The sequence below is a fragment of the Sturnus vulgaris genome, chromosome Z (genome assembly GCF_052056855.1).
Source record: "Sturnus vulgaris isolate bStuVul1 chromosome Z, bStuVul1.hap1, whole genome shotgun sequence".
Lineage (NCBI taxonomy): Eukaryota > Metazoa > Chordata > Aves > Passeriformes > Sturnidae > Sturnus > Sturnus vulgaris.
The window spans coordinates 46,576,177-46,592,847 of record NC_142283.1 but is presented as its reverse complement, the minus strand read 5'-3'; the positions used below and the strand labels follow the sequence as shown (position 1 = coordinate 46,592,847).

The window sequence follows — 16,671 nt, the reverse complement described above, 5'->3', positions numbered from 1 at the left end:
GTGGTAAAGATATCCAAGACTCAATGATTGTAAGGATACTCTACTCTTTAGTTTAGCCCTGCCTCTTCATTGCCTTTTACACCAGCTATGATACAAGCTATACATAAAAGCAATAGTTTCAAACTTAGTTGTAGCTTTCATCTCTTCATAAACTGTATCAAGATGTATATTAATGTATTTTATACTCCTGTGTTGTTTTTCTGGCATATCTAGTATGAAGCCATGAAGTTTTCTGTGAACTTATTAAGCATGTCGATATCAATAAAAGAAAACAAGCAAACTCCTAAGCTAATAGAATTTGCATTAGCTGACTTGAGTACAGTATTTACCCAACGACCAGGTGCACAAGCAATAAGGTGAGCTTTCTCTATCAAACTGGTTTTGTCTTTCATGAAATGGTGATGATAACCAGTAGGCATTTTAAGGCTGTGCTATGGTATTTAAGTGTCATTTCTTGTGCAGTTTAGAGTGGAATCATTTTACAGCTACAGGATGAATCATGGATACTCCTTCTATGACTGAATTCTCTGCATCTTCTGAGCTTTTTGTGCTAATATGGATATCCTCCTTTTTTTTTTTCAGTTTGTCACTGTTATAGGCAAACAATCCAGTTACTAACTTGTTATTTGCTTTGAAAAGTGACTGTAAAGTTTCCTTTTGAAACTTAACCTGAGCAAGGTGATCTGGCAGCCACTTGTTTGTGGGCACTTTACATTACTGAAAAGTTCTTGTCTTTCCAGATCACTTTTAGATTTGTAGAAGAAAGATGTAACTGATGATTTTTCCTTTGTTTTGTACTCTCACAGTAGGTGGTAAAAAGCATCTACTGAAATATTTCAATTTTATTTCTAATGAAATGACTTAAAAATTCTGGGAGATGGTAACCCTCCTGTTTTAAATCTTGTTCCCTCTACTTTGAGACATACAAGTATAATCCATGTAGGATATTGAGATACTATTGATCTTGATTAGTTTACGCATAATTTTTTTTAAAAGTTTTGCTTCTGTGTTTTCTGATGGTACTCTTGTGCATCTAAATGGCCCTGACAATGCTATTGTACTTAGAAATAGGGAAAAAACATACGTGGATATATGTGTTAAATCCTTAGAATAAGCTATTTATAATTAGGTAAGGTAGAAATTTGTTGTACTGGTTTGTGTTTTGGTTTTTTTCCATCTAATTTTTTATACTCTTACCATCTAATTGTACTTAGCCAGATGGATATTGCATATGAACAGTCTGCTTACGTTTCTTTACAGGTTTGAAACAAAAATTGCCTCACTTGAAGTTACAGGAGTGTCTCAAGAAAAGTGTACACCCCGTCTCCTGTCTTCTCGAACGGTCTATTCAGATGAAAGTACCTCACTTTTAAGCATAATGTTTGAGACTAATCCTTTGGATGAGAAAGCAGATCAGAGAATTAGAATAGAATCACAACCACTGGAAATAGTATATGATGCAGTAAGTAAATACTTGAATAAGTTATAAATTGTCAAAAATCCTACTTAATAGTAAATTTACCGTGTTGTTTTTTTTTTTTTAACAGATAACAGTAAATAGCTTAGTGGATTTCTTCAGACCTCCGAAAGATGTACATTTAGAGCAATTGACATCAGCAACTCTCATGAAACTTGAAGAATTCCGTGAAAAAACATCAACAGGCAAGTGCTGCATGCTTTTCTGATGGCACACTCAGTCGAATTTTATATCTTAAGAGTGTTAAAACTGTGTCTTTCCCTATGGAGATGTATGCATCCAAGTCATAGCTTTCTAACACACTGCCTAAATAAGTTGAATTATTCAATCTCGTTGCAATATATTTATTCTAGGTATTGAATAATTTTATGTTTGTATCTTTTTAGACTTCAACTATTTCTACTTATTTGTAAATATGCTCCAAAGCCATAGGTAGTCTTTCAGTATTTTTACTCTATACAGAGTTAAAAGAATTTTTTACATCTTCTGTTTTTTTCATCTGATATGTGAAAGGCCTTAGTTATTTAATATTCCTCAAATACTGATTATGAGATATTAGTCCTCTAAGTTAACTTCTAAATCCTTTTCAGATTTCTTGTTTTTCAGGACGTCATGGCTTTGTATAGGTGTTTTTGATTTTCTGACTTCCTTGATGAATATTGATTTTGATTTGGATTGACTCAGTTCAAATTATATAAACTATATTTATCCGCCTTCCAGCTGCTCAGTTTTACAGCTGTTTCACTAGTTTTAATTACATCTTGTTTATCTCTGGAGATAAACAAGACATGAATATTTTAAGACATGAATACAAATGCTGAATACTGTGAAGACTAACACTGAGATCTATGGAATTAATTTGTTTCAGTAAGGATGTCTAAGGCTTTATAAATCAAAGATGTGTCCAGCATAGCATCCTGTCTCTGTGGATGGGAGTGGATGCAGAGGGGAGATTTCATATAAAAATTATTTTTAAAAGGAAAAAGCCAAACAATGGATGCTTTCTTGAACCTCTTTTAATTTTATAACCTATTAATAATTAAATTGTAAATATAAAAAATCTGAATGCTCAAGTGATAAAGATGTAAAGAAAACTCAAGCAAAATGTTTATTTAATTGTCTGCTTTTATCAGGTTAGTATTGGGAGGGAAATCAAGAATCAGTGGTATTTTTACTCATTAGTTCTTCTTTGAGTGAACTATTTAATTAAGAACTAATATCAGATTAACCAGAATAACGTGTATCAGCTTGCTTGTCTTTTCTTTCAAGAATTTCTTGAACAATATTGAGTATATTGATATAACAGTTCATTATTCATTTCTGAGATGAAATTTTAAATTTGCTTAGATATAATATGCTTGGTTCTCTGCTCATTAGCACCAAATATAGTGATTTTGATCGTAATTTGTGGAAATATAAAATCATGCTCTGTGTTTATTACAGTTTAAGCATATCATTACTGTAGAGGTTTATCCAATACTGTTTGTACCCTCACAAGACTGCTGAGTTGCCCAGAGTAACCTAAAACCTTGTTCCAGTTACAAATGAAAAATCTGATGGGGAAGTGTAAAAGTATGTGGTACATTGCTTGTGGAATCTTGTCTGAGTCTCAGATAATTGCCAGGGAAAAAATATTTGACCTGCAGAATATTCTGTTGAAGGGGGCTATGCTAATCTCAGAGGTAGATAAGAAAAATAGCAACACATACATGTAATTAATATGTCCAGACCTGCGGTCCTCAAGAATGAGGTCTTTAAAATTTTCTTAGAAGCAATAGAAGATAGCTGGAAAATGTAGAGGAAGTGCCAGCTGCAAAATTGAAGGAACTTGCTACACTGGAATTGTTACGATTTTCAGCACTAAAAGACATTACAAAAGCTTGATGTACCAGAGCTCAATTTATGGATTCCACTGCGTTTTCTTCCCAAATAAAAGAAACAAGAAAATATTTGCTTGACCTTTGTACATCACTCAAATTCAACTGGGCAACGCAAACTGAAAAAATCTTACTCTCTTTATTATTCTGAGTTGTTTTGTCTCGCAAATCCTGAAATGTAGTTGCCATCCAGTTCTTGACTGGTTAGCATAGCTCTCCTGTGACAGGACAACCTTTGATAATGTAACAGTTTTAATTGTTTTCTTACCAGTGGATGTGTTGACTGATATGTTGTCATCTTCATAATTCATTATCTCTACTTCTGTGATCATCAGCTTGTTGTAAATGGTAAATATTTCATGAGTTGTGGCTGCATCATAAGGCAATATCCAGAGCTAACTTGAAGCAATACCATTCATTCCTCTTCAGCTGAGCTAAAAAACAGGTTTTGTTCTCAAATCTTATGACTGTCTGATTTTCCCAACTAGTTGCATGATTTTGAAACATACATTTTAAGATTATATATTTGCGTATCTTTGGTATCTCAGGATGGAGATATTTGTCAGCAGAGTTAGGGTAAACTTGTGTATCTCAGTATCAACAAACGCTAGCAGTTTGACCAGTGTAGTTGGATACTCCCAATAAGAAATTCTAGACAATTAAATCTCTGAATCTATGGAACAGACCGAGTTAACTCAGTAATTTCAGAGTTGCGGTTTACATTCCAGTTCTTCTCATTTCATCTCTGCTCAGTGGGAAACTTTTTTGAGTTTGCATATATCATGTTGCTGTCTGTACTTGTCAGTTAGCACTGTTTGCTATCATCATTTCATCTAGTTGATGCTTCTTTAAGGAGTGTCTATAATGAATTAAAAAATTTTAACAATCATAAAAAATATGAAGAACATATGTACCTTAGTTATCTAACATATAGAGTTTATTTAAAATTAGACCTGATTTTCTTTTTATTGCTTTCTTTTAATTCTACAGATTCTGTATGAATTTAATAATTGTACTGTTTTTTCAGGTTTGTTGTACATTATTGAAACTCAGAAAGTTCTTGACCTCAAAATAAACCTCATGGCTTCATACATCATTGTTCCACAAAACGGATTCTATGATCATACATCGAATTTACTACTTCTGGATCTTGGTAGTTTTAAAGTATGTATTTACCTAATGCAGTAATTTACCGAAAATAATAATTCAGCTTTTACCTGTTTTACAGTTTCTTAAATAGAGTTTTATGGTGATTAAGTGAAAGTACCTCTTGCAGTTTTTGTATTAGGTATTTATTTTAAAGTGCTTTCTAGTCAAGGCAGAAGTTACTGAACTCTTCTCAGTGGATTCATTCAATGCAAAAGAATTGCTACAAAATATTCCTTCCCTAAAGTGAAACTATTGTTGATACTTTTAGCTGTTACATGGAGAATGTCTAATAATTTTTTACATTGCCTTACAATATAAAATAGTGAACTTCTTTCTTACTTTTCTTGATTTTAATCTGTCATGATTAAAGGTTATTCTTATTTTTTATATTATTATTACTTACCCATTAATCACTGAATTTATTTCAAAATGAGAAAGTAAACATACTGGCAATTTTTTAAGATAATTTGGATAAAATTAGAGGTATGTTTAAAATAATGATTTCTCTTTTTGAATTTTCCCTTGCATGAAGTATATAAAATTATAATTTATCACTATGAAAAAGAAATAGACTTTGAAATAAAATAGAAGAGACTTTGTCCACATTATTAGCAATCTTCTTACTCACTGATGAACTTGTGTTCTTCAGGATAAATGATCTTACATGTGTGCAGGCAATTTACTTTTTTTTACTTGTATTCCGGGTAAGATTGATTCTGCCACTTACTATCTGTTTGTATTGCTGTGTGTTTTTTAGTAAAAATTTGTTTCAAATCATAAAATCTTGCGAAAGAGAGTTAGATTTCTGTGTAATTTCCACATAATTACTTTCTGAACATGTGATTTCAGTTAGAATTATAGAATGGTTTGGCTTGGAAGAGATCTTTAAAGGTCATTATGTTTAACCTCCCTGCAATGAGCAGAGACATCTTTAACTAGATCAGGTTCGTCAGCCACTTGTCCACCCTGACCTTGAATATTCCCAGGGATGGGCATGCACCCCTTCTCTGAGCAACTTGTGCCAGCGTCTTGCCACTCTCATTGTAAGAAAATTCCTTATATCTATTTTATATCTACTCTTAGTTTTAAAGTGTTACCTTTTGACTTGTCAGAGCAGGTCCTTGTAAAGTCTGTTACCATCTTTTCTTTTTGGCCCACTTTAAATACTGAAAGGCTGCTGAAAAGTCTCCCCAGAGCCTTCTCCAGGCTGAACACCACCAACTCTCTGCACCTTTTTCTTCAAGGAGATGTGTTCTGTCCCTCTGATCACTTTTATGGCCCTTTTCTGGATCTTCTTGCACAGGTTGCAGTACTCAGGTGAGGAGCAGAGTAGAGGGGCAGGATCCCCTCCTTTGCCCTGCTGGTCAGACTGCTTGAGATGCAGCCCAGGGTATGTTTGGCTTCCTGGGCTGCAAGTGCATTTTGCCAGGTATTATCCAGCTTTTCATCCACCAGCACCCCCAGGTCCTACTCCATAGAGCAACTCTCAATCCCATTGTCAGCAGCCAATATTGATGACAGAACTGCTGAATCACTTAGATTGCAAAAGATCTTTAGGATCCTTGAGTCCAACCATTAACCCAGTTACTGCCAAGTCCACCACTAAATTGTGTCCCTAAGTGCCATATCTACATGGCTTCTAAATTCCTTTAAATTCAATAACTCAACTATGTCCCTGCATGGTAACCCTTTGAATGAAGAAATTTTTCCTAATATCTATTCTAAACCATTCCTGGTACAATTTGAGGCCGTTTCTGCATGTTCAATTGCTTTTTTCTTGGAGTAGGAGACTAACTCCCCACCTACATCCTCAAAAGCTTCCAGACTCCTTTCAGGTAGTTTTAAGGTAAGGGCCACACTCTGCCTTGTTTAGTCCAGACTAAAGAACTCCAACTCTCTTGGCTACTCCTCACAGGATTTGTATTCCACATTCCTCCGTAGCTCTGCTGCCCTTCTCTGAACATGTTCCAGCACCCCAGTGTCTTTGTTGCTGTGAGGAGCCCCAAATAAAGTGTAGTATTCAAGGTGCCACCTCACCAGTGCCAAGTACAGGGGGACAATCCCTTCCATTGTTCTGCTGGCCACGCTATTGCTTCTGGCCACCTGGGCACTGCCTCACATTCAGATGGCTGTCAATCAGCTCGACCTGCTGCCCTCCTCCCTGAGCTGTGTCACTAAGCAAAGGGATTCTCTACCTGGGCACACCTCCTACAGGTGTGCTCACTTCTGCTGTTGTGTTTGCATTAGAGTCGGGCACATCCTGCAGCCTCGCACCTGGGTGGCAGCATGTACACACCAGAGCTCTGATCAGGTACATCAGTTGTGGTGGTACCATGCAAGTGCAGGTGCGTGCAATAGGTCATGTTTGAAAAGAATGAGTTGTATTGCTTCAGAAAGTAGAATTAGTTAAAATTGTCCTGTAGATACTAAAAATTATGTGATCTGGTTGCAAATCCACGTTATTTCAGTGACGAATAATTCTTCCGTCTCTTCTGCATGTTGATCATTTGTAGGCAGTTTGTAGAGTTGGCACTTCATAGTTGTTTATGTGCTTGAGACAGCCTCCTGTATCTAATCGTAGATCTAATAGTTCACTCCCTTTTCCACCCGTACAAGATTACTCTTGGAAGAATTACATAGAAGAACACATTTCAAAATCACACTTCAGTGTGCCTGTGAGATCTTTTTCTGAACTGGATGAGCAATTTTTGTAGTGAATGTGACTCCTAGATTGATTCCTCTGATTTAATAGAAATTACAAATACCCTAAGAGAAAATTCAGTTGTCTCTCAGGATATGATTAGTAGTTCTGAGTGACATATGCTTAAGTGAGAGGTGGGTCATTTGTTGAATGACTATGCCTTACACAAAACAAATAGTCTTTTTCTCTCAGTTGCATATTTGAAAAGATCAAGCCCCAGAAGGAAAAATGGGATGTGAAACTAAAACTGTGTCTCAGTAGATAAATAGGGTTATTAATTTAGTAATTCTGAGTTTGCATCTCCAAGTTATTTTTAATGTAAAAGGTACAATGGACTTACAGTCCAGCAGTACTGAAAAATAAATGCTGAATCTTAGATGCTAGTTTTTGAACCTCTTTATGTTCTTTTGAATATTACCTGGGTTTGACAAAACTGAATATGAATCCAGAGATGAACATCAGAGAGGGCACATACAAATGTGAAATAGCAAAAAAGTATGAGTGTCCCAAAGCTGAATCAAAGGAATATTGACTGATATTAAAGGAAAGACATTGATGAAGGACAGTCCAAATAATCTTTTTGTCTCTAACAACTGAATTCAACAGGGTTCAGAAATAAAGGTCACATGTCTGATTTGTTTATCACAGTAATACTTTTATATAAAAATTCTGAATGATTATTTTAATGATTACTGATAGGGTTTGAGACTTCATGCTTTGGAGTATAAGCGACTTATTAATGAAAATTATTTAGTACAGAGTATATAGTATATTTTAATTTGCTTTTTGTTTCTTTCTTTGAGGAAGAAATGGTGTTAATACTCTGTTTTGTTTTGGTGCAGGCTAGGAATTTTAGATATTCACTGTGCTGTGATAGTTGTAAGACCCTGTGACCTATAGTGAGGACTGAAAAATTTGTTGTGGTAGGAACAAATTCTTGTAGAATTAGTGCTTTCTGAGCATTTCTGGAATTGATTTATGATTTTGTGGTTTTTTTACCGGTTTTAAGATGACAAGCAAAAGTCGTTCTGATTTATCACAAATCAAAGTAGGACAAACCTCTATTGAAGATATAATGTCAAGAGCTTATGACAGTTTTGATGTCCAGCTCAGCAGTATGCAGTTACTGTACAGCAAACATGGTAAGTATTCATGAAAGTAATCTTTCTTTGTATGACTAAATACAATGTAGTGGTTGTTGTGCCTCATATTTTTAGCTGATGCAAAAGAGAATCTTTTGGAATGTATTTCTTCAAACGTAAGTGTTCTAAATTCAGTACTATGAACATGTCATGAATTTCCAAAACATACCTTTAAGACTTAATTCCAATCTTAACAAATATATAATAAAATTATTTTTGTTGAAGATATCTGATTTGTTGCATAATAAATGTGAGACTGTAATTACTTTGTTCATGATATTTTCCTTCAGTGCCTTTGCTTTTCTCCAGATTTAAAGCAGAATCCAAAGTAGTTGTAGGTTTGATAATTTTTTTGAGGATTAAAAAAATGATGAGAATCAAACTACTTCAAGAATCTGAGTCAATTTGCTTCAATAAGGTATCAAAGGAAACTTTAGTATTTTGGAAACTAGCAACATAGCATGAGTCATAATCAGAGAGGTCTTAAGCATTTAATTATTAATCCTTTGGTCCTAGGGGAGAATCCAGAGTCTAAACTCCCAGTACCATGCCTGTTCAGAATTGGGTTCTTAAAAGTCTACCCCATGGATGGGATAGCTGTGTGGATGAAAACAGGAGAAATTATTAGCCTTGTATGTCTGATGTTCAGATCATGTATAAATGCATCTGTTGATAGAACTGTAAAAGAGATCATGGAACCTGAATTTTTAGCAATATATATTAATATCAGATATTTGAATTCTGTGATGTGTAGTGAGAAGGAATCTTTCAATGTTTAAAGTAGATTTTCTCTGTTCTTCTAGATGAGAACTGGCGAGAAGCTCGGAAGCTGAAAAATTCACCTCAGTGTATCTTGCAGCCCTTGGATGTAAAACTGGAATTTAGCAGGGCTATGGTTGTTACAGATGCAAGAATGCCCAGGTATGTATTTTTCCCAGTTTTGTCATTTTATGGTTAAGGACTTTTTTGAGGGGGAAAAAGTGGAAAAAAATAAGGATCTAGTCATAACTATGCACTTTAGAGTTGGATATATGTAAATATTGGAAGTAAAATACGGTTATCTAGAAAAATAGAAAATAAATTAAGAGTAGTTTTGAGATACTGAAAAGGCAATAGAATGTTATAGTAGTATGTTAAACATATTTAAAGATTTTTATTGAAAATATTACTGCCTCTTCTAATTCATCCTTTCTAATAGCTGCATTTCAGTTCTCGTTGAAAATATCAAGGAGCTAAAAATTTGAATTTAAAATCAATTCTATAAGTACCAAAAAATATTTTGAAAAGTGGTGTGTTTTCATACTCCCTCTCTTTTGACTTGGCTTAATTGCTCTAGCTAGTTTACTTGCTATGGATCACTTCTCCAAGAAACAGCTCATAATGTCTTGAGTTTGCACTTAGGGTTGTTTAGCAAAATCTTGGTAGTTATGGACATTGTACTAATCAGAAGAAAATAATAAATACTACTAATAATGATGAATGATCGCATGGGGTAATGCTGCCACCTTCTGGAAACCTGGGAGGCCAGATTCTAAATTTTGATGCTTACAGAATATCCAAATGTATTTCCTCCTTATTTATTTCTGTTTGGTGAAGAAGATCAAATAAGGGGAGTTCAATTTACAGGTATCTTTTTATCTTAGAAAGTGAGATTTAATTTCTATGGTCATATAACAGAATTACATAATTTCAAGGTAGGTTTGTAATTCACATCTCTCAAAAATTACACAGGCATAACCTGGATTAAGGAGCACCTCCTCTCAATGAGTACAGATATTGCAGTATTGCAATACTGCCTGTCTAACTGTCTTGGCTACCAGGTGTGCTTTGGCAGTTAATGTGTCCAAACTGATTCTGGAAAATTTCTGTGTAATTTTTCTCTATATCACATTGGGCACAAATGATTAAGGTTAACTTTAGCTTTTGTGTCAGCAAGAATCCCCTAAACTGTGAATTTTAGTATAGTTGAATACAGTATTCCGCTCACATCAAGTATATATATATATAAATGCATTTTTAGTGTACATGTATCTTTTCCTTCATATTTCGGTTTTTGTAAGTATAAGGTCATGTAAATCCAGGATCATATTTTCCCAGAGTTTTTTAAAATTGATGTTTGGAACTGTCTGCATAGAACAGCATAGTTCTGTTGAGAAAAACGAGTGGAAAGATATTAGTTTTGCAGCAAAACCTAGTATCAGAATTGTTGTTTAATGTAGTAGATTTTTAAAAATTAGTTTCTTAGTTTGGAAGGCCCCTGTTTTACATTCAGTCATCTGAGAAGCAGATGATTGGGTTGTCTCTGTTTTTCGATTCTTTGATTGTAGGTCTTTCAGTGACCATTGAACTCATTTGAATTCTTTGTGATTTTGTACGAAATAGTAATGAATTTCCTAGGCTTTGTCCTGACTTTGTTTAGAAAGGCACATTTCTATGTTGCTGCCTTGAGGAGAATACTAATTTAGGTAATTTTGTTAATGACTGCTGTATCAAAGGACTTTCACTGTTCATCTGTGTTTTCATCTACTCGTATTTTCTAATCCTTAAAATGGACTTTCATTCTGGATATGAATATCTGCATTTCTTTCATTTCTGGTAGTAGGATGTTCCTTTCTGTTACTTGACATTTGAAACACTAATACGATTCTGTAGTTTTACAGTCTGTGTAAGGTTTTCTATTTTTTTTAATTCTTGTTTTATCCAGTTATATGGTTCCTCCATTTTCTGGAGGAGGTGTCTGAAAGTCTGTCATATGGTTTTTGAAGGTGTATGAAGAAGGTATTAGGATAGCAATGTTAATGCTATATAATAGCATTCATTATAAATACAATAAAAATTCCAATGCAAAGGAATGTACCTATTTGCAGCTTTGATGGTGGCATTCCAGACCGAACTTGAAGGAAGTTGCTACACAGATTTCCTCATCAATTCAAGCACTTAGCTTCTCTGTGCCTCACTCTCTACAAACGGAGTGTAATTGATTCTCTATACGGAGGTTTCCCAAACCTTAAAAGCTTTTGTTTAAAGAGCAGTGTAGACACCCCAGATTATTTGCAGTTGTCTGCTTTGTATCTGCTGAGTGCCTTCCTTCTAACTGTATGGGCTGTCTTTTGTACAGACACTCATCAAAAATGTCTTTAAAACGTACACAAATTTTTATAGAGAGGTTTAAGGGCAATGAAAGTGAGAACTGGTATTGTATATTTAATTGCTATTGCTTCTCCAACAATTGAGGACCACAGTAGAGAGAGAGAGGTCCTTCAAACACATCTACCTTAACCCCCTCCATAATAATAAAAGGACAAAAAGGAAAAAAAAAGAGTCTAAATCTCTCTCTGACAGAATTGAAATTAAGAATAAGAGTACTAGTTGAGAATTAATCCTGTAAGGATGCAAAGACATTCATAAAATGAAGAAAACTAGTTACTGTCACAGTTTAACATGTACAATTTTGTGCTTCCTTAAGTGTCAGAAGCTGTTTTTTCAGATTCGTAAGTATCGAAGTTAGCTAAGATGGATTGACAATATAGAGCATTTTGTTCTCACGTCTTCTTCAGTCTTATATTTTGTGTCACTTTGGAGACTTACATGTGAGTTAAGCTCATCAAACACAACAAGCTTGTGTTGTTCCTAACACACTATGCATTAAGCATCTGATGCTGCCTGTTACCTGTTGAACAGACCTCTTTATGTGTTTTAAAAAGAAGTTGTGATAAAAGAACAATATATTCCTTGAGCAAATTTTCTGCTTAGATCTGTTACACTCACTTGTATGAGAAACTAAGTTGTGTTTTAAGTCTTTAAAAATTCAGTATGTTTGATGTGATTCTATTTTTTTTGCCAAATCCTATTCAAATACACTTAAAGTATGTGTTACTGTTTTCATTTTTAAAGATGGTTATTTTATACCCTGTATTGCTATATGTTTATTACTTTGTTAGATATCTAGACTACTGCTATAGTCTGCTTAACTATACAAGAGCTCTAGGAAGTATTTTGTATTCTTTTTTTGATGTTTTGAGCCCTAAACATTCATGTGCAAAAAACACCTCCACCTTCTCTGCTGTAAAAAACTGTGTAAAAGCTCACTTACGTGATTTATTGAAAGTAATTAAATGCATGAACATGAGGAAGCAATTTCTAGTTGCAAAGAAAATATGCCTTACGTAACTAACCAGAAGTGGTTATTAGTACTATTTGTAGTCCCAATCCGTAAGACTTTGTAGCAAATGGAACTATAAATTATGCTACTAAGTGGATATTTGCTATCAAGTAGCTTTTCTGTGTGCAACAGAAGGGTTGCATATATAAATATATATATACACACACACACTATATGCAATGGAATGATGAAGAATTTTCTGACCAGGAAGACTTCTGTGTTTTTTGGAAGAAAAATAATGTGAAGTTTGATTTAAATAATTTTAAGATTTATTAACTGTGGAACTTTTGACTTTGGTTCTTTAAAAAACAGGTTCAAACTGTCAGGACGATTGCCTTTACTTTCTATCCAAATATCAGACCAGAAGGTGACAAGTATCTTGGAGCTGATTGATAGCATTCCTCAGCCAGAAAGTGCCCCTGCTACCAGCTCTCCTCCAAAAATGACTGAGGTAAGGTTTTTAAAAGAGATTTCATTAAAAATGATCAGAAAAATGCCTTCTTGATATTAGCATTCCAGTTCTGAAAAGTGCTCAGGAAAGTGATGAACAAGCATTGACTTGATGCCTCTTGAAACAATAGCTCTTTCTCTAAAGCTGTAGAAAATTTTCTTGCTATTTAGTTAGTTTATTGTAAACTTTAGCCAATAATAATGAAATAACTGTCCAGTGTTTGGATATAAAATAGAACTCCTCAGAGTTTTACTACTGTGGGAATTAATTCATGGTTCATAATTATCTTGACTAACAAATATACTGAGTTTTGTTGAGGATTAGTTTAATTGTATCTTCAAATTCTCACATGTATCATAGTGCCGTAGAATTTGGGTTCAGCTGTTTTGTGTTGTGAAGAAAATATTAAAATGCTGGAATTTTTGAAGTTCAAGTATTACGATATGTTAGATGAGAGTTTCAAAAGCCAAACAGAAAATACTCACTATCTATTTTATAAACAATGGCTGCCTGGCAAAAGTAGCAGGTTTTTTTCAGCTGACCTCAGTGCTTTTCCCTTTTCAAGTCCATTACACAATGTAGCTCAGGGGTAGAAGTTCTTCCTAGTCCTTGTAATGATTAGGAGGATCTTTCATCGCCCCCTTTCCTTGGTGAATATGGTTTATACCTTCTTCAGAATCGAAGTTTTATCCCCTTCTTACTATTCAGTATATTGAAAAATATATTTCACCTTTTGAGCTGTTCTTAACTAAATTAGGAAATTAACTCACAGTTGCTAATTTTGGACATTAGTCTGTGTGATCTGGTTATGTTTTATACATGTATAAATATTATATATATTATATTCTATTATTCTATTATTAGAATATATGTAAAATCTTAAAAGTCAAAGATGAAATTTGGGTCTCCATTTTTCTGTCATTTGTAAATACTTCTAACAATCGGTTATTTAGTAACATACACTTGGTTCTACAGGACTGGTGGTCATCTTTGTATTTGGGGTTTTTTTAGATTATTTGATAACTATCTTTCCATCTTTGTGCAAATTATTCTGCACTGTTCTGGAAAGCCATTGCTGCAGTTCGGTATTTCCTGTGGGTTAAATTAGCATAATGTTTAATTACAGTAAATGCAAAAATTAGACATGCATACCTATTGAAAATATATGTAGAGAGTAAAGACTGTTCTTCTTTGTGTGGTTCTTGCCATCTCTTTAGTGGTGCCATTAAAATTTTAGCTAATTCTCACTTCTTTCACTCCTCATATACTAAGAGTATACCAGCAAAAAACAAAAGCCGCCTAAGTCTCTGTTGTTTTGTGCAGCTAATCATAGATTAACTTTTTTTGAGGGGAGGTATTGGGACTTTACTTTTACATAAATATAATCTGCATGTATAAGATGATTGTCATGTGCTTTGTAACACTGACTGTACTTGAATTTAGTTACAGAATTAAACTGTTACATCTGGAATATTTTAGGTGACCTTGAAGTAAATAGTATTACCTGTACATTAGTTGTGATATACACTTGATGAGGTGAGGAAGGACTGTGGACCAAGTATAAATATAATTGCATTATATGTGAATCCATATGAAAACTTATGCATAAACCTGCTCAAGCTTCCATTTACTTCAGAACTTAACAGACTTCAATTGCTGGTGTTAAATTCAGTTAATTTGAGTGGATTTTGTGCTTTGGCAGTAGCAGGTATACTCCCATGCTTTTGTCCTTTCCACTGTAATTCTTCTGAACTTTGTTAGCATCACATAATTTCTGAACTGAAAAGGATGTGAAATCCTTTTTCAGACTTCTGTTTTCTTCTTTCTGTTCTGAGTTAGTGTGGATGTGTTCTTGATCTGCAAAAATAGAAGACATTTTGGAAAAGATCCTTCTACATTTTTGCACTCAGCATTTTAGTCCAAGAAGACACTTATGCGTTTAAGGCTATTTTTCATTATTTGGTACTATGAGGTCAAATTTCACAGTTTTTTTCTCCTTGTTTACTTAAAACATGGAAGTGTTATAGATGAGACACTTTCACAGTTACAAGACTCTTAAATACTTTGTCTATTTATTACTTGTAGACATGAATGCATTCAGTAAAGTCAGATTACATAAACTGGAGACCAAGAGAGATGTGGGAATGTTGGGAATGAGATGAAAAATGTAGCCTTGGAAACAATGTTCAAGATGAGTGTTTCTTGTTGCCAAAATGTATAGATTTGATACTGTGACTTTTGTGAATAGTTGTCTGAGCCTGAGCTATGAAAGGTGCAGTAACAGGGGTGGGAGGAAGGTGTGGTGGTGCCGGGGAAGAACTGCTGTCGGCTGTGCAGTCCAGAGCCAAAGGCACTCAAGAAGAAAAGGCACACTGCACCGTTTTCCTCTTACTTTGATACTCTGTGCGAGGCACATATATAATACACGTGCATTTGGAACTTGCAGGTGAGAATTCTTTACAAACTCAGATTACTGAGATTGCTTTCTGAGACTAAGAGAATTTAATTTGTCATATATGAAGCCATGTGGAGTGGAGGATTCGTGTTCTAGAGTGTGCTCTAGTGGCATCTCACATATTTTCAGTTACTACTCTGCATTGTGCATAACTGCATTTCACAGTAGAAGACTTAGAATCATAGATTATCCTGACCTGGAAAGGACCCACAAGGATCATCAAAGTCCAACTCCTAGCCCTGCACAGGACCATCGATACAAGTCATATCATATACCTGAGAGCATTGTCTAAACACTTCTTGAACTCTCTTGGGCTGGTGCTGTGTCCACTCCCCTTGGGAGCTGTTCAGTGCTCAAATACATTCTTGGGAAAGGACCTTTTCCTACTGTAAGCCTCCCTGACACCCCTTCATGCTGTTCCCTTGAGTCCTGTCACTGGTTACCAGAGAGAAGAGATCAATGTCTACCCTCTGCTTCCTCTTGTGAAAAAGATGAGAACTACTTTGAGGCCTCCTCTTAGTACTTTACTAGTTGTTTTTTTGTTTCCTAAAGTCTGAAGCAGTGCTATTCAATAAGGTGAATTGCCAGGTCCCACACTGGTGTCACAACCCCAAGCAGTGCTCCAGAGGGACAGAGTGGCTGGAAAGCTGTCCAGCAGAAAAGGAAGTGGAGGTGCTGATTAACAGGCAGCTGAACATGAGCCAATGTGTGCACTGGTGGCCAAGGCAGCCAAGGGCATCCTGGCCTGCATCACCAATATTGTGACCACTAGGACCAAGGCAGTGATTGTCCCTCTGTCTTAGGCAGTGGTGGGGCCATACCTTGAATCCTGTGCTTAGTTTTGGGCTTCTCACTGCAAGAAAGGCTGAGGTGTGGGTCTTTTCTCCCCCCCCAAAAAAAAAAGTGCCAGGATGAGAGTAAATGGCCTCAGATTGCTTCAGAGGAAGTTTAGATGGGATATTAGGAAAATTCTTTCACCAAAGTGATTGTCAAGCATTGGAGGAGGTTGCCCAGTGGGGGAGTCACCATCCCTGCAGCTATATAAAAAACTTGTAGATGTGGCATTTAATTTCACCACTAAATCATATCTCTGGCAGTGGTAGGTTTACAGTTGGACTTGGTGATCTAAAGGGTCTTTTCTAACTTAAACGCTTCTATCATTCTATGAAATACAAAGCAATCCTCTCTCCTCTAATGTTTTGTGTATCTCTTTTTTATTTTTTACCCACCTGGCACTTGTTATTTTTGTAAAGAGCC

At 35.1% G+C, this 16,671-nt stretch overlaps 1 protein-coding gene across 4 annotated transcripts in view; it reads left to right on the top strand.

Annotated features, from left to right (window-relative positions):
* Positions 1-16,671, top strand: part of VPS13A (vacuolar protein sorting 13 homolog A) — a 106,982-nt gene that overhangs the window by 22,646 nt on the left and 67,665 nt on the right. For all 4 annotated transcript variants that reach the window (XM_088157083.1, XM_088157082.1, XM_014868795.2 and 1 more), the window contains exons 17-23: positions 214-356; positions 1,261-1,462; positions 1,548-1,662; positions 4,382-4,518; positions 8,214-8,346; positions 9,150-9,267; positions 12,821-12,959. In XM_088157083.1, the coding sequence (XP_088013209.1) occupies positions 214-356; positions 1,261-1,462; positions 1,548-1,662; positions 4,382-4,518; positions 8,214-8,346; positions 9,150-9,267; positions 12,821-12,959 (987 nt within the window). The remainder of the gene's footprint in view (positions 1-213; positions 357-1,260; positions 1,463-1,547; positions 1,663-4,381; positions 4,519-8,213; positions 8,347-9,149; positions 9,268-12,820; positions 12,960-16,671) is intronic.